Here is a 25,775-nt window from a genome sequence, read left to right on the forward strand (position 1 = left end):
TACAAAAACTGTCCTCACTAGGAAAGTAGGTTCTCAGTTCTGGGGATCCACATAGTATCCATGGACAGGAGTCAGTGAAGAACAGCTATTATCTCTATTTTTTATTTTTTGTAGTCTCAGGTTTCTAAGTTCTTTTCCTCCACTTGGGAAGAGTTAAGACTAGGTAGGTCAGGAGAGCTTGCTTTCTGTCTGATGTTCTGGACAAAAAGGATGCACGCTGCTGCTGCTGCTGCTAAGTCGCTTCAGTCGTGTCCGACTCTGTGCGACCCCATAGACGGCAGCCCACGAGGCTCCCCCGTCCCTGGGATTCTCCAGGCAAGAACACTGGAGTGGGTTGCCAGTTCCTTCTCCGATGCATGAACGTGAAGAGTGAAAGTTAAGTCTCTCAGTTGTGTCTGACTCTTAGCGACCCCATGGACTGCAGCCCACCAGGCTCCTGCGTCCATGGGATTTTCCAGGCAAGAGTACTGGAGTGGGGTGCCATTGCCTTCTCCAAAAGGATGCATATCAGTGCACAAAACTGTGAGAATGTTATTAGTACACACCAGTTTTTAAAAAGTGAGATAATTGACATCTGACATTATGTTAATTTAAGGTTCCCACTTATATGTTTTCTATAAAAATACTCAGTTCCCTGGTGGTCTGGTGGTTAGGACTTGATGCTTTCATTGCCCATGGCCCAGGTTCAGGCCCTGATTGGGGAACTGAGATCCCACAGGCCTCGGTGCAGCCAAAAAAATAAAAAGAACTGTATTACTAAACTTGCCACATGAACTCATTTTGAATACATATATTTGAATCACAATATTTAAAAATGACATGTATGTTCAGAGCAACATTTAACACAGAGCAAGCATCCAGGTAGTTCTGATTCCATTGATCACTAAGCTCCTCCCTCCATTATGCCAGCCAAGAATCCCTTTGCTGTAATATAGTAGGCCAGTGGTCCTCAGACGCTCACCATTTTCCAGAGGTTCCCTTTTACCTTTTTGTTTTAACCTTCGTGGCTTTGGAGATTCTGTTTCCTCTGCTCCTCCTTTGCCAATGCTGTGGCTAAATTCCACTCATCTTTTAAAGCCTTCCTTCTCTCACTTAACTCTTCCTTCAACTCTCATGTCAAATTGTATTATTCCTCTTCTATGCTTAGAACAATTACTTTTATTTTACACATATTTCCTGCTGCTTATTTCTTTTGCTCTCTTGTTCTCTCATGGTTCTCACACCTCATCAACTCATTCCAACACACACACACACACACATTTCAAATATCATGAACAATATTAAGCAGAAGGATTAGGTATTATCTACAATTTTGTCCTACTGCTGTGTGCTCTGAATCCATGCCTTTGATTTTATATTTTCCTTCATACATCCTATTTCTCTGCTAGTCCCTTTCAAATTTTTCTGTTGGTTCTCTGTAATAAAGTTTTTGGGCTCCCCTTGTGGCTCAGCTGGTGAAGGATCCGCCTGTAATGAGGGAAACCTGGGCTTGATCCTGGGTTAGGGAGAGCCCCTGGAGAAAGGAAAGGCTACCCACTACAGTATTCTGGCCTGGAGAATTCCATGGACTCTATAGTCCATGGGGTTGCGAAGAGTCAGACACACCTGAGTGATTTTCACCATAATAAATTTACATCAAATACTGTGTTTAGCTTTATTCTAAAAGACTGATGCTGGGAGGGATTGGGGGCAAGAGGAGAAGGGGACGACAGAGGATGAGATGGCTGGATGGCCTCACTGACTCGATGGACGTGAGTCTCAGTGAACTCTGGGAGTTGGTGATGGACAGGGAGGCCTGGCGTGCTGCGATTCATGGGGTGGCAAAGAGTTGGACACGACTGAGTGACTGATCTGATCTGCCTATTTCCCTCTGTTCCCTCCCCATCTCTCTTGTTGTTGTTTTTGTTTGTTTTTCATATAGATGGGTCTCTGGATCATATTACTGCTTTGACAAGAACCAACATTCTTTCTGGAGTAGAACTTGTTTTTTGTACATACCGCATATTGAAACACAGAGTATATTTTAAAGAACCACAGCAATTTGTGAAATGTAAAGAGAAAATACTTTTCTTACATGTGTAATTGCAATTACCAGTCCCCCAAATGTTATTCTGTTCATTTAACTTTCAAGGATCCCATAAGCACTTGGGTAGCCTGAGTGCCCTATTGGGGAGTGGCCATCTTGGGGAGTGGATAAACTGCTACATAGGCTACTGGCACAGATGATTAGAAGATAGTTCATTAACAATGTAGAGTACATTTACAAACTTTCCCCAAAATCATAGAGAGTAACTCAAGCTCATTAAAAAACGTGATTGTCCTAAGCAAATGTGAAGTCATCTTATATGCCCAGTGTGTGGCTGAACAGGAGCTGCTTGGCATGGTTATGAGGGAATATCCATGTCTTCCTGATTCAGACTCCTCCTCGGTCTTTTTCTTTGGGCAACAAAAGCCTTTCTAGGCAATAACTAACTTTATTGATGCATGAGTTATTCTGTCCCTCAGAACAGATGTTGCATCACAGGAGACCATCATTCAAAGAGCAATTTTAAACACTTGAATCGCACCACAGAATCATAAATTATTAACATGGCTCCATGCTGTGATTTGGAAATGTAAAGTTGGGAAGAGAGAGAAAAACACAGAACGAGAGAGAAATTGGAATGGAGAAATGCCAAAGTTATACCCCACTGCCCGGCCCTGCAAAAAAAGGAACATACCATTATGACAAAGAAAGCATTACATGAAAAGCCAAATGTTACTCCATTGGATTTTTTTTCTTTACTTACACAGTCATACTTTCAAAACTTAGCCCCATGAAAGAATTTTTTTCAACTGTGTGGATGTTTATATTATCTTGAATATCTCTGGAACAAAGTACAGACAGATTAGATGTTTATACCAGCTCTATCATGTGTCACCTCCCCACATGTAGTCTACTTGGCACGGTGTAGTCTTTAACTGAGGTAATGCTTGAATAGTTATTGTTCTGAAGAATGAGGAGCTCAACGTTTGGGAAATTGATGACATCTAATTTATCTCTAGTATATCAGTTCTTCTTAAAAGTGCAATTGCAGACATGCAGTCTGTTACATCTCTGAAAGTTTTCTAGGCTAATTCAACTGTGTGAGGTTCTAACGTACTCCTTTATTATCTTTGCCTCCACAGTTGGTACCTGCTCAATATGACAAAGTCACTTAAGCTGACCTTTCATTTCTACCAAACCTCTCCATTCACCTTAGTCGGGCCTTCATCTTCCTCCATTTCAATCTACTTCTTGAAGCTAGTTTTCTTCCTCTGACCTCTTTTGAGTCACAGAAAAGTGTGATCATTGGTTTTCCTCTTCCTGACTAAAAGGCTGAAGAAAATCTCATTTTTCTGTTTGCACCTCATCCTCTGAAGCTTCCCTGTCGAGTCTGATCTAACATTTAAATGTAAAAGGAGTAAACTCTCTGGGACAATTTGAGGAACTAGAGGGGATTCTCTGTTTTTCTCTCTCTCTCCCTCGCTCCTTCCTTCCCTTTGCTCACTACATCCCTTTCCTACCTCTTTCTTTTGCATCTGTCCAGATTCTTACAATTTCACTATTGAAAATAAACTTGCTATTATATGTTGCCTTTTCTGTTGGTCTTTCAAAATAGATACCTTGGGAAAAGGTAAATACATTGTCATTAACACTTCAGTCAAGTGATTTCTTTATGCCTAGGGCAGCCTGGGCATTCTGGAAGGAGGAGGGGAGGCTGGTGGAAGACAAGGGGAGTTACAGGAGGGAGGAGTGAAAAGCCCTCAACAGTGAAGGAAGGAGAGACTTCCTGATGTGCTGCAAGCTGGCTCTGTTGACAGCTGTCTGACGGAGGAGCCTGCTGACTCAGCCTGCTGACTAAGTTGAGATTAGCTGGTCTTTAGGTAAAGCTGGGATGCTTGCTGTTTACCTTCCTACCCCTGCTCACCCAGAGCAACACGTTTGGAGAATGTAGACTACACAATGCTTTTTACAGGCCCAGAGGCTGTTGCGCAGAACAGCTATGAGTAAAGAGTTGGTGACCGCTCTTCAAACTTACAGTAAAACCTTTTGGAGAGACTGAATCTTGTGAACAGCTGGCAAGTGCTTAATACCTGTGTTGGATATTAACCTAGAGAGAGACAAAATAAGAGTGAGTGAAAAATGAAGCTGGCTGTTTTAACAATTGCCACCGTCTAGGCTTTCCAAATACAAAATATCCATATTAAGCTTTCAGGAAAACTACCAGAAAATCCCATAATACATGTGAATCATGCTTATATTTTCTATTTTAAGGCTCTAATCAGGGTTTAGGAAGCTGCTGATACCTTAGAGAAAAGAAACTTATACTCAGACACAAAGATGGACACAATGCACACTTTTGCTAAAGAAGAAGAAATCAACATAATCCCAAAAGTAATTTGCAACTGGACAACAGAATTTACCTAAATGATCCCCTACTTCCAACCTCTACATACTCTGAAGAATTGCCTCTTCTCCTCTCCAAATGATTCTGTCGCTATTAGGGCGTGAATTCCATACCCTTTGACCTCAGAGGATGCATGTGGGCCCATCAAACTCTCTCCTGGGAAGAAGTTGGAAGTTGGTTAGAGCAGAGTCTACTGATGCCATCATGCTCATGAGATAGTCCCTACATTTCTAGAGCTGAGATTTCCAGAGCTATATTGGATCCTTCCCAAGGCTTTCATGTCTTGGCCTGGGTTCCCCTGGAAGCCAAGCCTGAGACAAAGACTGCCTTATAGATAGTATATTTGATAATGTGACTTCAGTGAGTTGGGACAGGGGAAATGAAACAGAGATGGGGGAAAGATAATCAATATGAGTTGAGTTGGCCAGCACTACTTGTGACTGGTCTTTAATGCAAAGGACTTGACGTAGGAAATTTTCAAAATGGGTATCAAAACTGTTGCTCTGAATGAGGAAGAAAGGGAAGCATTTATTCACAGACTACTATTTCCTGTTGGTTGACGGCTTCCCCATGATGTTAACTCTCCACTCTGACTTGTACACTTGTGGGTGCTCAGAGACTTCCCTCTGGGCATCTCTTACATTGGTGTAGAAGCTGCCCTGGGACTAGAAATGAGAGGAACACAAGGTCAGAGTAGGTGTTGTCCAGCTGAAATTAAGCTGGTTGAAATTTGAGTGGAACTGGCTTCCACAGAAGTGGTAAAGAAGATTTTCAATTGACAATGAGAGTTGTCTGGCATACCATTTTTCAGCATTTCTCAGGCTCCTGTGAGATACCTAAAATCCTCCCAGTACCTCCCCACTCCCATTTCCATTTTCTCTGTGTGTCTTACCTACAGTTGGTCTTTTTGCTGGCAAGCTAAAGAACCTGCACCAGTACTCTCATCATTGTGAAAGAGCATGTGTGTCTGGGGTTTATGATTCTAGAGTAGACTTTGGTGTCCTGCTCTTTGCTTCTGTATTCAGAGAGCCCATAAATTCTGCCTAGGGATTCTCTGTAATGGTTCTCAGATGTTTTGCTCCTGTTTGGTTCTCAGTGATCCACACAGAGCACATCTTCATCAGTTCTTCTTTTGATTATTTTGACAGCCCTTGAGATGGTCTCCCTTTGTTTTTCACTTGTGGAAAATGGCTGTTACCATGGTTTTATTAAGACTTCATTGTGTTATTTACTTTAAAAATTTTTTCCCACTGAAATGTAAACTGTTTCGTGTGGAGACCTGAGTTAACACAAGCATATACAGCTGTCTATCAGCCAGCACACTCAAGATAAAACCCAGCGCCACCAGCCTTCAGATTACTCTGTTGCCCCTTTGTACAATAGTCACCTCCCCTTTTACTTCCTATTCCTACCAACCACTGATCAGTTTCTATTTATATAATTTTGCCTTTTCAAAAATGTCATATCAGTGCAACCATACATTATGGAACTTCTTTCATACAGTATAAGGCATTTGAGATTCTTCCGTGTTGCTGTATGTATCGGTAGTTCACTGTTCTTTATTGCTGGTTAGTCTTCCTTTGAATGGGTATATCATCATTTGTTCATTCATCGGTAAAAGAACTCCTAAGTTGTTTCTAGCTTTTGTGATTATAAAAAAATACTGCTTTAAACATTTGTGTATTATGTGTGTGCGTGTTTGAGTGAGAGAGACCAAGACTGACAGAGGGAGAGAAACAGAGACCATTTCTACTTTTCTTGGGTAAATGTCTATGAGTGGGATTGCTAGGTCGATGGTGAGTGTGTGTCTAACTGTATTAGAAACTGCCAGAGTGTTTCGCAAAGTGGCTGTACCATTTTGTATTCCAGCTAGCCATATATGAGAATTCTAGCAGCTCTGTGTCCTTTGGTTTTTTAAAAAGATATATTCTTTGAATATAAAAATAATATATATTTATTGTGAGACTTATGGAAACATCTACAGAGGACAGTAAAAATCACCTCTAGATTCACTACCCAGAGATAGCTTCTGTTAACATTTGGAGTTTGAAATTTCTAACCCAAACAAATAGCTTTCATGATTGCTCTCCATCACCTCTGAGATGCTACTCAGAGAAATACCAACAGAAACATTGCCATAACTAAATATCTGCTAGCTTGACACACTCTTATTCTACATTTGTTATTTAATCATATCCAGCTTTCCACTATTTTTAGATCACTTCCCATGGGTCTATGGAATATTCTTTTAATGAGACATCAAAGCAAAGACCACACTTCATATTCTTTGACAATCTACACTACTACGTGCAGATTGGGAATACAGGATGTGCTCATAAAATACTAGGCTAATTGGTTGATGTTTCTAAAACATTTCTTGCTTCTGTCACCAGAATTTATTAAAACCCTTATTCCGTTAATTTATTTGTCAGGTATCACGGCTACTTGGAGTAATTCATCTTAAACAGGGAAAGGGAGGTCTGGAGGCCAGGAATCAGGAGGATGGACATGTTAAGAACTTGACACAAGCCATTTCATCTTTCGAGATTGGAAAGGACACAGAGTGTGTGAACATCAAGGTAGACATTATATCAGACACTGCTCTACCCTGCTTCACATTCTTTTGTTCCTTCTTTTACTCTAGTGGTTACCATAGCAGCCAGCTACATACAGATTTAACTTAGCAGACACTGGCCTCAGTTATACTGGGTCTCTCTCATTTTCTACCCTAGGCTCCTCTACCATCTCTGAGTGGGACACTTGTAAGAATCTGCTCAACTATTTTGAGGCAGGGGGCAGATTGGGAAGTACGAGGAAGTTACCATCTCATAGGACAACTTTTCTAGTGGTGAACTCTTTCATCCCTTGGGTGAACAATTCTGAATATACTCTAAAGGACACCTTAGATGGACTCTAGCATAATTACACCTTGATTTCCTGGTGGCAGTCAGCTGATCAGATATTTCTGAGTTAGCTTCCCTTGTTCCTTCTTTTCTTCTTCTTAGCCGTCTAACCCCTCTCCTCCAGTTTGAATGTAAAGGAAACTGCTAATTTGTTGAGTCCTTGTTCAGACATAGTTTGGATCACCTAAACTAAGAGAGCGGAGAAGGCAATGGCACCCCACTCCAGTACTTTTGCCTAGAAGATCCCATGGATGGAGGAGCCTGGTAGGCTGCAGTCCATGGGGTCGCTAAGAGTCGGACACGATTGAGTGACTTCACTTTCACTTTTCACTTTCATGCATTGGAGAGGGAAGTGGCAACCCACTCCAGTGTTCTTGCCTGGAGAATCCCAGGGATGGGATGCTGGGTTGGCTGCTGTCTATGGGGTCACACAGAGTCGGACATGACTGAAGCGACGCAGCAGCAGACTAAGAGAGATACTAGCTTGTGCCAAGTTTCACATTTTCAGACACTCCCTGATGGTTATCATCTGTCTTTACTCCAAATTTGTCTCCAGTTGGAGCCCAGCTTTGCCTCTCTTCCTTCTTTTACAGTAAAGTTTCTAGAAAGGGTTGTCTATGAATGCTGTCTTCATTTTCTATGTTCTATTCCTCTTCAACTTGTTGAGGATGCTCCAATTTGTTTTCATGCTATATCTCTCCCCTGAATCCACTTTTTTTCATGCCTCATGTCTACTAACCCATAAACAATAAATCTAATGGTCACTTTAAATTCTCATTTTTTTTTATGCCTTTCAGAATTCAGTGTTCTCTGCCAAGTCTCTCTCTTTTATTAGTTTCTGTCCAATTGAACTTTTCTATTATTCCACATCTTTGTTACTCCCTTTGAACTTTTTTTGTTGTTGATGCCCCCTCTATCTGTGGGCTTTCCTGGTGGCTCAGATGATAAACAATCAGCCTGCAATGAGGGAGACCTGGGTTCAATCCCTGGGTTGGGAAGATCCCCTGGAGAAGGTCATGGCAACCCACTCCAGTATTCTTGCCTGCAGAACCTGCCATGGACAGAGTAGCTTGGTGGGCTACAGTCCAAGAGGTTGCAAAGAGTCAGACATGACAGAGCACTAAGTACATGGCATACTGCCTCTATCTGTACTCTGAGCCTTCTGCCCCTTTTCTCTCATTTTGCTGGGAAGGTCTCATTTCCCATGGCTTCAAATAGTGTTGATATGATGACCACTCCTAGATTTATAGTTGACTTCTGACCTCTCCAGTCTGTCCCTAAAGTTTACTTCATATATCCTGTTCTGGATGTCTTTTTGGCATAGTGAACTAAACTAGTTCCCCCACTATTACCTTCACAAAACTGCTGTTTCTCAGTTCTTCCTCATAAATAGCATTCCCATCTATCAGTTGTTAGAAATGTGACAGTAAACTTGGCTTCTTCACCCTTATCGCCCAGAATTCAGTCCATCTCAAAGTCCTCTTAGATTCCATTTCCAAAATATTTCTTGATTCCATATAATTTCTTCCATCTCTGTCAACACCATTCTAGAACAAACCGCCATCATCTTTCAAGATTTCTGTCATAGTCTACTGCTTTCCAGATGTTTAATCCTGTCCTTTTCAAACCCATTCTCCATTCAGCACAGAGCATTCATTTTAAAAATGTAAATCAGATGGCATTAGTTCTCTGCTTTTCTTTAGTTATTTCCCATAGTAAAATTTCTACTCTTACTGCCTATCTTGCACCTTCATCTGATGTCATTTCCCCAATTCACTTCAGCACCACTGCTTTCCTTCAATTTTTCAGATACACTAAGTTCCTCCCTGTTTCTAGGCATTTGCTTATTATGCTCTATCTGGAAGGCTTACCATCCACGCCTTACCTGGCCAACCTCAACTCATCTTTCAGGGTTCAGTTACAAATGTCATTTTCTGAGAGAAGAGCTCCCTGATTGCCAAGCTAACTTAAGGTTTTTGATTTTTCCCAGTATAATCATATTCTTTTTAGCAATTTTCCCTTACTACTGCTCAGCAAAATTCTCAACTGTATATGATTTTGTGTTTATGTTCTATTCAATGTCTGTGTCTTCAACCAGATTGAACATCTTCAATATTCTTCTGATGACAGAAATCATGTTTTTTCCTGAAAACTCGATGTTGACACAGTGGATGACACATGTCATGTGCTTGTGTATGTACCAGGCCAGGCAATGTGTTATGTGTTGTTAGAGATGAACACACAAAAGGAATCACTCACTAGCTATGTTTCATACCTAATGGATTTAATATTAGGTTAAATTGTCCATTACCTAATGTATAACTACCTGGCTGTCTCTTAGTAAATGAGTAAGAATTTTATATAATTGAAGGAGAAAAAGGTTTCTTATTATCAACAAGAAGAGTGCAAGTATATTATTTAATATCAAAAATATGCACTCCCAAAGTCACTATACTTACGGGACATCTATAAATGTCTATAGATGCACATTGAAAGCTTTGGTCTTTAAAGAAAACACACAGCAAAAACGGTCAAGATTATTCCAGTAGTTTTGAGTTTTAGACACTTAAAAAGATCTAGTGACTATCTAGTGAGATGGATTATTGATGATAACTCTATAGCTGAAACTCTTCATAACCCCAAGATAACTCAGGAAATGGAGTTTGGATGAACACTTACTTTTCAATTCATTTTTCCCCTTTGATCAATAAATTCATGTCTGATGGAGCCTGGAAGTGGGTAATCAGCTTGGAGCTCTGTGTCTCAATGGGTTTGGTTTGGTCAAATGACTGTTTGCTGTGAAATTATTTTGATTCACTCAACCGCAGTTAATCCTCACAAACAGGTAAAGGCCTGAGGGTAAAATGCCAGCAAATTTAAGTTCTGCAAATGGATCTTCTAAAGCAAGGCAACTGCTCATAGTCGTCCCTTCTCAACAGCCGGCTTTACATTCTGAACTGCTGTTAACATCTTTCATGCCTGACTGTCCCCAGTATTGATTACAGTGATGAAAATGGATCCTTGTGTTGCCAGGATGAACTTAGTGAGGTCCCTTCAGTTGATGGGAGCCAATTCCACTATGTCATACCATCTCACTAAATAATATATTTGCTTCCAAGAACAATTGACCCCACAGCTCTAAGGCTCATTGTCCTGAACATCGTTAGTGTTTTCATAAACCTTCAACAGTGCTAGTGTGTGTTTTTTCTTAAACTTTCAGTGTTTTGGGCTCACTTGTCTTGCTTTGGGCTAGACATCTTCCTTCCATACAATGTCCATCCTATCCAAAAGAGGATGCCAAAGACCATACCCTTGTTTTCAGGGAATGCACAAGTGAATTGAGGAGTTAAGGTTAGTATAGAGGAAATACTCAGATGGGTCTAGTGCTAAGATGTATGTTGTTGATAGTGAGTGTCTTAAGACTCAGGGAAGGGGAGAGCAATGTGAGATGGATTACTCATGGAGGAGCTCTTGCAGGAAGGAGAGGAAATCAGATTTTACGACAGTATAGAGTTTATTGGCCTGAACTAGGGAAATGACTGTGTATAGCTTAAACCACAAGAGGGGTTTGAGAGATGGTGCACAGAGGAGAGTGGAATGGAAAGGGAAGAGAAAGAGGAGGCAGTATCTCAACAACTTTTAAAACTAGGTAGAGAAGCATGCAGAGAAGGCAATGGCGCCCCACTCCAGTACTCTTGCCTGGAAAATTCCATGGATGGAAGAGCCTGGAAGACTGCAGTCCATGGGGTTGCTGAGGGTCAGACATGACTGAGCGACTTCACTTTCACTTTTCACTTTCATGCATTGGAGAAAGAAATGGCCACCCACTCCAGTGTTCTTGCCTGGAGAATCCCAGGGATGGGGGAGCCTGCCGTCTATGGGGTCGCACAGAGTCGGACATGACTGAAGCGACTTAGCAGCAGCTGTACATAATCCACTGAACTGAAAAATGTCAGGAGAACAAGACATCACTCTTCATCACATGTGCTAGCCAAGAAAGCAATTTTTTCTATTCTACCCAAAATCCACCGTGGCAGGGAATGATCAATTCTGAGACTGTGTGAACCAGTTTTCTTTTAGTTTGTGAACTGAGGCAGAAGCAGAGTTTATACCATGGCCTTAATGGCCTCTTGAGGTATTTTAAAGAAAGCTGAGCACTGAAGAATTGATGCTTTTGAACTGTGGTGTTGGAGAAGACTCTTGAGAGTCCCTTGGACTGCAGGGAGATCCAACCAGTCCATCCTAAAGGAGATCAGTCCTAAATGTTCATTGGAAGGACTGATGTTGAAGCTGAAACTCCAATACTTTGGCCACCTGATGCGAAGAGCTGACTCATTGGAAGAGACCCTGATGCTGGGAAAGATTGAGGGCAGGAGAAGGGAATGACAGAGGACTAGATGGTTGAGTGGCATCACTGACTCAATGGAGATGGGTTTGGGTGGACTCCAGAAGTTGGTGATGGACAGGGAGGCCTGGCGTGCTGCAGTCCATGGGGTTGCATAGAGTTGGACACGACTGAGCGACTGAACTGACTTGAGATATTTTAGGCAAATTTGATATAAAAATGGGATGCTGTTAGTTGTGTGTCTAGGTTAGGGGTTTATTATTTTTGCCAAAACACATTTCCTAGAAGCCAAGATCAAGGGTTTGAACTTGACCTCCTTTTCTCATCTTCTGATTGGTTTATCATGATATATTTGTTTGCACCTAATTTAAGACTGTTTCTTCCTTATTGATTTTTACATTGTAAAGTGCATTTTTCTGTCTCTTAGATAAAATGTACTTCTTCCTCCTGACCACTCTGGGAGAAGTTAGTTATCCACTGATTCATAAGAAGGAGAGGAGTATACTATAGTTAATTAATAAAAGAGAAGACTCCTTACCTTTTCAGGCTCACTGATACTAAGATTTCTATTAAATGTAGGTAGTTATTGACTGAGAGTTTGTGTCTCTATATACACCATTAGAAAAGATGCTAACATGTACTTTCCAAATCATTAAATAAAGACTTGATTAAGTATAGAATCGCATACATTTGGAGTTAGGTGGGAGTGTGTGTAATAAGCTGTTGTTCAATGAAAAAGGCATTAGACTTAAGACTAGGAACCCTGGATTTAAGCGCTTTCTCTCTCACAAGCTGGATGGTGTTAAGCAGTTCATTTACCTTTTCAGAGCCTCAGTTTCTCCTTCTGTAAAATGATCTTGTATACGCCATTTACCTGAGACAGTAGGAGAGCCTGTTTTCTTGCCTCTCCAGTCTCATACTTTCAAAGTTAGAAATATTTAACTCCTATTCAGCTCAAACTGGCCTTGGTCTCCATGGAAACCAGACTCTGTAGCAATCGGTGGGAATTTAATAAGCCCCAAAGCAGGGTTCTGAAGATCTCAGCCTTATTAGCCTGGCTGCAGATTCTGTGTGTGTGTGTGTGTGTGTGTGTGTTAGGATTTATTTATCATTGATTTTTTGGCTGTGCTGGTCTTTGTTGCTGTGTGAGGGCTTTCTCTAGTTGCAGCGGGTGGGGGCTGCTCTCTAGTTGCAGCGTGCAGGCTTCTCATTGTGGTGACTTCCCTTCTTATAGAGGATGGGCTCTAGGTGCCCACGATTCAGTAGTTTTGGCTCCTGGGCTCTAGAACGCTGGCTCAGCAGTTGTGGTCCATGGGCTTAGTTGCTCTATGGTGTGGAATCTTCCTGTCCCCAGCACCGGCAGGTGGATTCTCAACCACTAGACCACTAGGGAAGGCCAGATTCTGTTTTTTTTTTTTTTTTTTGGCTGTGCTGAGTCTCCATTGCTTTGCACGGGCTTTCTCTAGCTGCAGTGAGCAAGGGCTACTGTCTGCTTTGGTGCCCGGGTTTCTCCCTGCAGTGGCTTCTCTCGTTGCGCAGCCCAGGCTCCAGGGTGTGGTTTTCAGTAGTTGTGGCACATAGGCTCAGTAGTTGCAGTGTATGGGCTTAGTTGCTCCTTGGCATGTGAAATCTTTCCAGACCAGGGATCGAACCTGTGTCCCCTGCAATGCCAGGTGGATTCTTATCCACTGTGCCACCAGGGAGGTCCTGGATTCTGTTTTGACCTAATATTCTGGCTTAGCAATCAGGCTCTGGTCCTATTCTCAGATGGGAAGTGTAGTATAGCGTCAAACTAGTAGCTCTGATGCTAGAGGTGCACATATGCTAAGTAACTTCAGTTGTGTCCAACTCCTTGTGACCCCCATGGACTGTAACCCCTCAGCTCCTCTGTCCATTGGATTCTTCAGGCAAGAATACTGGAGACTGGAGTGGGTTGCCATGCCCTTCTGCAGGTAATCATCCCGACTCAGAGATCAAACCTGCTAGAGGATCTGGATTTAAGTCCTGACTGTACTGCTTTTTAAGATGTATGGCCTTAAGGAGTTAGTTGAAGCCTACAGGACTCAAATCTTTTATCTTTCACCCAGAGAAATAAGATTATTCAAAATGAAGCCTTAGCACTGTGTCCAGACACTGTTATTGATCATGCATGCTATGCATGGTAAGTTGCTTCAGTCACGTCTGACTCTTTGTGACATCATGGACTGTAGCACTCCAAGCTCCTCTGTCCTTGGGGATTCTCCAGGCAAGAATACTGGAGTGGGTTGCCATGTCCCCCTCCAGGGGATCTTCCTGACCTAGGGATTGAACCCGCGTCTCTTATGTCTTCTGCATTAGGAGGTGGATTCTTTATCACTAGCACCACCTGGGAAGTCCATTGATGATGGTCCAGACTTATATTCCTTTGCCCTCACTGAGAACTTGTCTGATTTCCTGGTTTCCCTAGAACCTGAGCCATGACTTGCTTTCCTCTAGTTCTCTTGGGCACTGAGATGCTGTTTCTGTGTCTGGGTCTCTGTTCTGCTTGTGGGACCTCTATGATGCCTGGGCAGGGTTATCTGTTAACTTTTGCCTAAGGCTCCGTGTGCCCTGTCGCAACCACTGGAAGCCACAGCGGAACTTCCCAGATTCCTCCTGCCCCTTTTCTGTAGTTTCCTCCTGCTTCTTTTGACAAACTTGCCTGGATTAGCCTTCTTGCCTATCTGATTCTGTTCAGTCTTTGGGTCTTGGTTGTTGGTCATCTCAATGGAAATTACTGCAAAGCCTTGAAAAATTGAAGATGACTTACCAATTAAAAAAAAAAATACAAGTGATCCAAATTTGTTGTCTTCTTCTGTGATGACAAATGACTATAAGAAATAATGCTACAGAGTGGATATTTTAAAATTCAACACATTTATCTCTTTAAGGGAAAGGTGATGTGTTAATGAGGAGGAATACAACAGCATTTCAAAGGAAAGAATTTTGGGGGAAATGGAAATTTATTGCTGAAAATGATGCATGGTTTCATTTATAAAAACTCAGTGCATATTTTAAAAACAAGGATATGCAACTTTCTGACGCTAAAGCTTTTCACTGGGTTTTGAACCCTTTGATTAGAAACATAAAAATGCAACATCTTTCAGATAGTTTGTAAGAACGTCTGATTGACATTAGGGAAGAAGATTGACTAGCTGAATTTCATAAAAATGTTTGCATGAAAGAAATGGATTGAACGTGAAGCCTGGATGACTCAGGGAGTGTAGCCATAGGCTTGTCTTCCATTGGAGCTACTTGTTTCAGTGAAGTTTTGTTCTCATCTTTGACAGCCATTAAAATCTAGTATTGATATGACCCATGAATTGCTTTTCCAAATGTTAAACTAAGGATTAAAAAATAATAAAGTGCGGGGGGAACACGATGGTGGAGGAGTAGGTGGACTTGGAGTACATCTCTCCCCACGGATACATCAGGAATACACCTTCAGACACAGAAGTGTGTGCAGAGTACCAGCTGAGAGTGGACAGGAGTACCTGACCAGTGGAAAATAATATATAGAACCATGCAAAACTCAGTAGGATGAAGGAACTAGGGGGAAAAGTAGGAGTGTTAGTAAGACTGGACTTGCCCTCAGCTGGTGGAGGAACTGAAGCAGGGGTCTGATCCCCACCATAGGGGCAATATCTGAGTCAGAGGAGAAACATTTAAGGCTGAGAGTGAAACAGCTGATCTGTGGCAGCCTAAATGGAATGAGAATCAGACAGTCCTTGCCAGAGCCGTACATGCCCCAGACAGGAATGCTGGTCCCCTGGAAAGTGCAGCGACTGGGAGCTGGAGTTCAGGGATTGTGGAGCAATCATAGGGTGATGGGTGTTGGTGATTGAGGAGAGAGGAATCAAGGGGATGTGAGGGAGGAGATCGTGGTGGGAAATGCCTGTGGAGGAAAGCCAGGCAGCCATGGAAGCAAGGTGATACTGCTGAGTCACATGTAGGGGGTGGAGCCATCACCATAGCCTCTGTCTCCTCACATGCCAGCATCGGCAGCTGAACGTTAGAGAGGCTGGCCCATCAAACACCTGACACCCTGAACTACAGAGGAGGACCCCACCCAGGGTGCTCCTTTAAGTGCCTGATGTGCCAATCTACAGAGTAGGACCCCAGCCAAGGGGAGCTCTATGTGCCTGACACACTGAACAACAGAAAAGTCCTCCAGGCAAGGAAGTCCTCTAAGTGCCGCAAACAGGCGGAGAGGCCTTCTGATCACCAGCTACAAGATTGAAAAAAGATTCTGATAGGAGCATAACTCCTGCAGCGGAGGCCCTCCATATCCCTGCACACTAGGCACCGCCAGGGTCCCTGGAAGCCAGCCAGCTGCACCACCTTCACACTCAGCTCTCACTGGAGCAGAGCTGCCTCAGGCCAAAAAAAAAAATGTCTTGTGTCTATGTGCACAGGGTTGCTTCAGTTATGTCTGACTCTTTGTGAGCCTGTAGACTGTGGCCTGCCAGGCTTCTCTGTCAGGGAGAGGGGATCTCCAGCAAGAATACCGGAGCGTATTGGCCAATACTGGTTGCCCTTCCCTTCTAGAGCACTGTATTTCCTGCTGCCCTAGCCGCCAACTCCTCTGAGTACCTGGTGCCGCCAGAACCCCTGCGACCCAAACAGCTGCAGCACCTCCACACTTGGCCCTCACAGGGGCAAACCCAAGTCCTTCAGGGCAGCCTCAGGAGCAAACCCCAGTGGACAACCCTCATGTAGAGGTGGAAATAAAACCACAATCAAAACCCAGGGGCAGTGTGGCTAAGGAAGAAGACCCAAAACCTTCCCACCAGCTGTACAAGCTGAAGATAAATCCACACAATTGACTAGGCAGACTCTGTGTCTATGGAATATATACAAGGTTGTTGAGAGCTCCCACAAAAGAAAATGCTCTAGTTATGATAGCTGTGGACATTAGAGGCAAGAACACACAGGTGTAGGGCCAGATTAGAATCTGAGCTGCCCCCACAGCGGGTCCAGAGATCAGCACAGTTGTGGAGGGCATCCTAGGGAGGTGAGGTGGACTGTGTGACTCCCAGTGAGGGAAAGGACTGACAGCAGTGACTCAAGAAAAAAATTAGTATTCTTTTGTTTTCACTTGTTCTGCAGATTCTTTTGGAGTTTTTTTTTTTTCCTCCCGGCACCTCCTCCCCCACCCCCCGTTCTGTTGTAATTGTCGATTTTATTGGTACTATGAAATCCAATTAAGCTTTTGAGCTATTTTTTCCCTTTTTCCTCAGTCACATTTTTTATTGTTGTTATAAACCTCTGCCTCTATGTTGGGATTTTGCAGTGCTGAGGAGTTTTTCTTTTTTTTTTTTAATTTTTAATTTGTTTAATCAATTATTATTTTCTTTACATTTATTCCTTTCTTTGCTTTTCCTACTGTTCTTTCTCCCTTGCAGTTAATCTTTAATATATATAAATATTCTTTATCTACCTCTATGTAACTTTGCATATCTATTCTGTCTTTCCTTTCCTCTCAAAATGTTTGTTAGTTTTATTTTCATTGTATTATTCCCCAATTGGCACCTTTCCTTAGTTTTGTTTTCCAGTTTGTGCTTTAGTTAGTTTTGTTCTGGTAGATATAATTTTTGATTTCCTTTGTTCACTGGATCAATCTCTTGTACTTTATTTTTGTTGGACTGTTTTGATTTTGCTTATGGGTGTATTTGTATATGTGTATATTCAGTCACAGCTTTTTTTGTTGTTATAAACCTCTGCCTCTATGCTGGGCTTTTGCAATTCTGTGGAGTTTTCCTTTTTTTTTTCTTTTTTATTTCTTCCTTTTTTTTTTCTTTCCTCTTCTTAATAATTTTAATTTTTAAAAACCTATTATATTTTTCTACATTTATTCCTTTTTTTGCCTTTCCTACTGTTCTTTTCTCCTTGCAGTTAATCTTTAATATATATATATAAATCTTCTTCATCTACTTCTATTTAACTTTGCATATCTAGTCTTTCTTTTCTTTCTTTCCTTTCCTCTCAACTTATTAATTAGTTTTGTTTTCATTGCTTTATTCCCCAGTTGGTATCTTGTTTTAGTTTTGTTTGCCAGTTTGTGTTTTAGTTAGTTTTGTTCTTAACTAGTAAATATAATTTTTGATTTCCTATGTTCACCAGGTCAATCTACTGTACTTAATTTTTGTTGGACTGTTTTTACTTTGCCCATGGGTATATATGTGTATATTCCATTTTTTAAATTATTATTTGCCTGATTCTGTAACTGCCATTAGTCTGGGGTTCATCTTTGATTTCTCAATTTTTGGATATTTGTTTTAATCTCACTTAATGCCATAAGAGACCACTTGTGGAATCTTTGTTCCAGACCAGAGATCAAACCCTGAGCCTTTGGAGTGGATGCACTGACTCCAGGACCATAGACTACCAGAGAACTAACCCTAGGGAGTATCAAATAGTGAGAACTCACACAAAGGAAACCACTTGAATATAAGACCCAGCATCACCCAACCACCAGAGGCACCTTGTGCAGGATGCCTTATCTAAACAACAAACAAAACAAAAATACAAAGCCAGTCATCAGCAGACAGGATTACCACCTCACTCAGACTTCCCTGGTGGCTCAGACGGTGAAGCATCTGCCTAAAATGCAGGAGATCCGGGTTTGATTCCTGGGTTGGGAAGATCCCCTGGAGAAGGAAATGGCAACCCACTCCAGTACTCTTGCCTGGAAAATCCCATGGACAGAGTCCACAGGGTTGTAAAGAGTCAGACATGACTGAGTGATGACTTCACTCTTCACTTTCAGCCTTGCCCATCAGAGGAAAAACAAACAAAAACTCAGCACAAATCTCACCCTAAACAAAGCTCACACAAACCACTGGACCAACCTTATGAGGGCAGAAACCAAAAGTAAGAATGAATTCAACTTTCTTCAAGGAAAAAATTCAACTTCCCTTGAAGCCTGGGAAAAGGAGACCTCAAACATAATAAGTTTAAAAAAAAAAAAAAAAGGCAGAGAAATACTACACAAATGAAGGCACAAACTAGAAACACAGAAGTGCAAATAAATGAAAAGGAAATAGGCAAACTATCTGAAAAAGAATTCAGAATAATGATAGTAAAGATGATCAAAAACCTTGAAAACAAAATGGAGAAAATGAAAGAATCAATTAACAAAGACCTAGAAGAATTAAAGAATAAACATACAGAGACAAACAACACAATTACTGAAATTAAAAATACTCTAGAGGGAATCAATAGCAGAACATTTGAAGCAGAAGGATGAATCAGTGAGCTGGAAGATAAAATGGTGGAAATAACTTCTGAAGAGCACAATAAAGTAAAAAGAATGAAAAGAACTGAGGATAGTCTCAGAGACCTCTGGGACAATATCAAACACACCAACATTAGAATTATAGGGTCCCAGAATAAGAGAAAAAGAAAGGGTATGAGAAAAATTTTGAAGAGATTATAATTGAAAATTTCCCCAACATGGAAAAGGAAATAGTCAATCAAATTCAAGAGGCACAAAGAGTTCCATAAAGGATAAATTCAACAAGAAATATGCCAAGACACATAATAATCAAACTAATAAAGACTAAACACAAAGAAAGAATATTAAAAGCAGCAAGGGGGAAGCAACAAGTAATATACAAGGGAAACCACATATGCTTAATAGCTGATCTTTCAGCAGAAACTCTACAGTTCAGAAGGGAATGGCAGGATATATTTAAAGTACTGAAAGGGAAAAATCTACAACCAAGATTACTGTACCTGGCAAGGATCTCATTCAAAAGTGATGGAGAAATAAAAAGCTTTTCAGACAAGCAAAAGTTAAGATAATTCAGTACCACCAAACCAGTTTTACAACAAATGTTAAAGGGACTTATATAGTCAAGAAATACAAAAGAAGAAAAAAATATCTACAAAATCAACCCCAAACCACTAAGAAAAATGTCAATAGGAACAGATATATCAATAATTACTTTAAATGTAAATGGATTAAATGGTCCAACCAAAAGACACAGACTGGCTGAATGGATATAAAAACAAGAACCATATATGTGCTGTCTACAAGAAACCCACTTCAGACCTAAAGACACATATAGACTGAAAGTGAGAGGATGGAAAAATATATTCCATGCAAATGAGAAGCAAAAGAAAGCTGGAGTAGCAATCCTTATATCAGACAAAATAGAACTTAAAGAATATTACAAGAGATAAGGAAGGACACTGCATAATGATCAAGGGATCAATCCAAGAGGAAGACATAACAATTGTAAATATCTATGCACCCAACATAGCACCTCAATACATAAGACAAACACTAACAGACAGAAAAGAAGAAATTGACAGTAACACAATAATAGTAGGAGACTTTAACACCCCACTCACACCAATGGACAGGTCATCAAGACAGAAAAGTAATAAGGAAATACAAATCTTAAATGGTACATTAGATGAGATGGATCTCATTGATATTTTCAGGACATTCCATCCAAATGCAGAATACACCTTCTTCTCAAGTGCACATGAAACGTTCTCCAGGATAGACCACATCTTGGGTCACAAATCAAACCTCAGTACATTTAAGAGAATTGAAGTCATATCAAGCATCTTTGACCACAATGCTATGAGACTAGATATCAATTACAAGAAAAAAACTGTAAGAAACACAAACACATGGAGATTAAACAACACGTTTCTAAATAACCAACACGTTACTGAAGAAATCAAAAGGGAAATAAAAAAATTTCTAGGAACAAATGACAGTGAAAACATGACAACTCAAAACCTATTGGATGCAGCAAAAGCAGTTCTAAGAGGAAAGTTTATAGCAATACAGTCCTACCTCAAGAAACAAGAAAAACATCAAATAGACAACCTGACTTTACACCTAAAACAACTGGAAAAAGAACAAAAGAACCCCCCAAGATTAGTAGAAGGAAAGAGATTATAAAGATCCAAGCATACCTGTGGCGGATTCATTTTGATATTTGGCAAAACTAATACAATTATGTAAAGTTTAAAAATAAAATTAGAAAAAAAAAAAAAAGATCCAAGCAGAAATAATGAAAAAGCAATGGAAGAAACAATAGTAAAGATTAATAAAAATAAAAGCTGGTTCTTTGAGAAGATAAACAAAATTGACAAAACTTTAGCCAGACTCATCAGGAAAAAAAGAGAGAAGAATCAAATCAACAAATAAGAAATGAAAAAGGAGAGGTTACAACAGACAATGCAGAAATACAAAGGATTATAAGACAGTATTATGAACAACTATATGGCTATAAAATAGATAACCTGGAAGAAATGGACAGATTCTTAGAAAAATTCAGTTCCAAGAGTGAACCAGGAAGAAATAGAAATTATGAACAACCCAATCACCAGCACTGAAATTAAAATTGTCATCAAAAAATTTCCCCCAAAACAAAAGCCCAGGACCAGATGGCTTCACAGGAGAATTCTATCAAACATTTAGAGAAGAGCTAATGCCTATCCTTCTAAAACTCTCAAATAATTTCAGAGGAAGGAACACTTCCATACTCATTCTATGAGGCCACCATCACCGTGATACCAAAACCAGACAAAGACAACACAAAAAAAGAAAACTACAGGCCAATATTATTGATGAACATAGATACAAAAATCCTCAACAAAGTTTTAGCAAACAGAATTCAATAACACATCAAAAAGCTCATATACCATGATCAAGTTTGGTTTATTCCAGGGATGCAAGGATTTCTTAATATAGGCAAATCAATCAGTGTGATAGACCATATTAACAAACTGAAAGATAAAAACCATATGATAATCTCAATAGATGCAGAAAAAGCCTTTGACAAAATTAAGCACCCATTTATGATTAAAACTTCAAAAAATTGGGCATAGAAGGAACCTGCCTCAACATAGTAAAGGCCATATATGATAAGCCTACAGCAAACATTATTCTCAGTGGTGAAAGCCTCAAAGCATTCCACTTAATATCAGGAATAAAACAAGAGTGTCTACTTTCACCATTGTTTTTCAACATAGTTCTGGAAGTCCTAGCTACAGCATTCAGAGAAGAAAAAGAAAGAAAAGGAATCCAAATTGGAAAAGAAGTAAAGCTCTCACTGTTTGCAGATGACATGATATTGTACACAGAAAACCCTAAAGATAGAATCAGAAAATTACTAGAGCTAATCAGTGAATTTAGCAAAGTTGCAGGGTACAAAATCAATACACAGAAATCACTTGCATTTCCATATACTAACAATGAAAAATCAGAAAGAGAAGTTAAGAAATCAATCATTTCTTCACCATTCTTCACCTTCACCATTGCAACAAAAAGAATTAAATATCTAGGAATACACTTATTTAAGGATACAAAAGAACTGTACATGGAAAATTAAAAGACACTAATGAAAGAAATAAAAGATGACATAAACAGATGTAGAGATATTCCATGTTCCTGGGGAGGAGGAGTCAATATTGTGAAAATGACTATACTACCGAATGCAACCTACAGATTCAATGTGATCCCTATCAAATTACCAATGGCATTTCACAGAACTAGAACAAAATTTTTCACAATTCATATGGAAACACAAAAGACCCCGAATAGCCAAAGCAGTCTTTTTTTTTTTAAATTTTATTTTATTTTTAAACTTTAAATAATTGTATTAGTTTTGCCAAATATCAAAATGAATCCACCACAGGTATGCATGTTGGAGCTGGAGAAATCAAGCTCCCTGACTTCAGGTTATACTACAAATCTACAGTCATCAAGACAGTATGGTACTGGCACAAAAACCGAAATATAGACCAACGGAACAAGGATAAAAAGCTCAGAAATAAACCCATGCACCTATGGTTACCTTATTTTTGACAAAGGAGGCAAGAATATATAATGGAGCAAAGACAGCCTCTTCAATAAATAGCCTGGGAAAACTGGACAGCTACATGTAAAAGAATGAAATTAGAATACTTCCTAACACCATACACGAAGATAAAGTCAAAATGGATTAAAGACCTAAATGTAAGACCAGAAACTATAAAACTCTTAGAGGAAAACGTAGGCAGAACACTTGATGACATAAATCAAGGCAAGATCCTCTATGACCCACCTCCTAGAGTAATGGAAATAAGAACCAAAGTAAACAAGGACCTGATTAAATGCACAGCAAAGGAAGCTACAAGCAAGATGAAGACAACCTTCAGAATGGGAGAAAATAATAGCAAATGAAACAACTGACAAAGGGTTAATTTCCAAAATATACAAGCAGCTCATACAACTCAATGCCAGAAAAACAAACAACCCAATAAAAAAGTGGGGAAAAGACCTAACCAGACATTTCTCCAAAGAAGGCATACAGATGGCTAACAAACCATGAAAAGATGCTCAACATCGCTCATTATTAGAGAAATGCAAATCAAAACTACAATGAGATATCACCTCACACTGATCAGAATGGCCCTCATCAAAAAGCTTACAAACAATAAATGCTGGAGAGGGTGTGGAGAAAAGGGAATGCTCTTGCACTTTTGGTGGGAATGTAAATTGATACAGCCACTATGGAAGATGGTATGGAGATTCCTTAAAGAACTAGGAATAAAAACACCATATGACCCAGCAGTCCCACTCCTAGGCATATACCCTGAGGTAACCAGGGTTGAAAAATACACATGTATCCCATTGTTTATTGCAACACTATTTACGGTAGCTAGAACATGGAAGCAACCTAGATGTCCATCAACAGATGAATGGATAAAGAAGTTGTTATACATATGCACAATGGAATATTACTCAGCCATAAAAAGTAATGCATTTGAGTCAGTTCTAATGAGGTGGATGCACCTAGAACCTATTTTACAGAGTGAAGTAAGTCAGAAAGATAAATATCATATTTTAACATATATATATATGGAATCTAGAAAAATGGTACTGAGGAATTTATTTACAGGGCAGCAATGGAGAAACAGACATAGAGAATAGACTTATGGACATGGGGAGAGGGGAGGAGAAGGTGAGATGTATGGAAAGAGTAACATGGAAACTTGCATTACCATATGTAAAATATATAGCCAATGGGAATTTGCTGTATGTCTCAGGAAACTCAAACAGGGGTTCGGTATCAAACTAGAGGGGTGGGATGGGGAGGAAGATGGGAGCTAGGTTCAAAAAGGAGGGGATATATGTATACCTGTGACTGATTCATGTTGAGGTTTGATGGAAAATAGCAAAATTCTGTAATGCAATTACCCTTCAATAAAATTAACTAAAAAATAATGAAGTGCATCCTATGATACTGCTTCCTCTAACATATTGTTATTATATTTAGTGAGATCAAAATAGGCTTATTGTACTATGTAAAATGGTATATATTAAGGCAAGGTGTATATGTAAAAGCACATTTTTTATTCATCTTTATTTCATACTTTAAAATATCATTTGTGTGTATATTTTGTAATATAACCATACATTAATACTATAATTGTATATAGATCTATAAGCAAACTTATTTGGGGACATAGGGTTTTTTGTTTTTTGTTTTTTTGCTGGTGGGGTGAGGAATTCAAGACCATATTGTCCACTACATAAGATATTTTGCTTGGGAAGAGAAGATTGTGTTTCTGAAGAGCTGCCAGGTGGAAATAATAATAAATTTCTGATGTGCTGCTTAGGAAGGTAGATATAGGACTAATAATAATAATGGTCAACATTTATTGAACACTTCCTATGTACTAGGTACCACACCAAGCACTTAACATTGATTATTTTATTTATTCCTCTCCTCTACCTTAAGAGACAGGTAACATTACCATCCTCATATCAGAGTGGAGGAGGCAGAGCTGAGAGGTTCAGGCACTTTCACAAAGCCACACATAAGAGAGGGCAGAGCTGGAGGTCGAACCCACATCTTTCTGACTCTAATGTTTGTGCTCCTACCATGATCAGGCTGATTCTCATCCATTCTCATAAGGACTGATTCTCATTCATTATGACAGTTGCCCAATAGAAGGATTAATTGTACTGTGAAGCACCTGGTTCCCTACCTCTGGAAATGTCTGTGTGCCTGGGATTCTTCATGAGGGGTGTGATATTGTTATTTATTATAAGAAATGTGTATTTGGTCTCTGTTCCCCTTCCTGGCACAGAATTTCTGTGTGGGGAGTGTGGTGTGCTTGGAGAGGGCACGGAAGCTCAGAATCCTTTCCCCATACCTCACTCTCTGCATATCTTCCTTTTGGCTGTTCCTACATTGTATCCTTAATATAATAAGCTAGTTACCGAGTCAGCAAAATGTTTCCCTGAGTTCAGTGAGCTGCTCTAGCAAAGTAACCAAACTCAAGGAAGGGTTATTAGAACCTCCATTCTATAGCTGGTTGGTCAGGAGCACAGGTGACAACCTGGATTTGCAATTGGTGTTTTATGGGGGCAGTTGTATAGGACCAAACCATAGATCATTGGGATCTGATGCTGTGTCCAGGTACACACTGTGAAAATTGAGTTGAATTGTAGAGCACCCAACTGATGTCTGAGAATTGCTTGGATGTGTGAGGAGAAACTCCACACTTTGGAACTGGGTATAGAGCTGGAAAGGGGAGCTGAACTCTGCGGCCCCTAAGATGCTTTTCAACTTGGAAACTTTGAGGATTTCTCCAAAAATGCTATTTTTAAACGTTGTAAGTGCTTTGCTTACAATTGAAAGGCTACAATCACCAAATAAGTCTAGGAAATGCTGGCTTAATAAGGCTAAGCATTTCTTTCCTACAGGGTTCTCAGAGCCTTAACCACAATATTATTCATTATAAATGCCCAAGAGCAGGAAGTAGAGTGCTGGCTTTCCCCAAACACATTGACCTTGGATTCCTCCTTTATTGTAGAGTATCTCCTAAGTTTGGTGTTGCCTAGTTCAACCACTGAAGCCCTGCTAGAAGCTAGAGTATCGACACTGATTCTCTGAAAATGCTGTCACCCTGTAGGATGTGGTTGACAAACTCTCTCTGAGCGTTCTATTAGTCAGCCTCCTCTACTCCTCTGCTTCTGCTAAGTTGCTTCAGTCGTGTCCGACTCTGTGCGACCCCATAGACGGCAGCCCCCCAGGCTCCCCCGTCCCTGGGATTCTCCAG

General features: G+C 40.3%; 1 protein-coding gene across 2 annotated transcripts in view; it reads right to left on the minus strand.

Moving 5' to 3' along the window:
* Positions 1-25,775, minus strand: part of FSHR (follicle stimulating hormone receptor) — a 196,723-nt gene that overhangs the window by 26,922 nt on the left and 144,026 nt on the right. For both annotated transcript variants that reach the window (XM_070798620.1, XM_019969656.2), the window contains exons 5-6: positions 4,062-4,133; positions 2,790-2,867 (exon numbers count right to left, since the gene is read on the minus strand). In XM_070798620.1, coding sequence (XP_070654721.1) covers positions 2,790-2,867; positions 4,062-4,133 — 150 coding nt within the window. The remainder of the gene's footprint in view (positions 1-2,789; positions 2,868-4,061; positions 4,134-25,775) is intronic.

The sequence above is a fragment of the Bos indicus genome, chromosome 11 (genome assembly GCF_029378745.1).
Source record: "Bos indicus isolate NIAB-ARS_2022 breed Sahiwal x Tharparkar chromosome 11, NIAB-ARS_B.indTharparkar_mat_pri_1.0, whole genome shotgun sequence".
Taxonomy (NCBI): Eukaryota; Metazoa; Chordata; class Mammalia; order Artiodactyla; family Bovidae; genus Bos; species Bos indicus.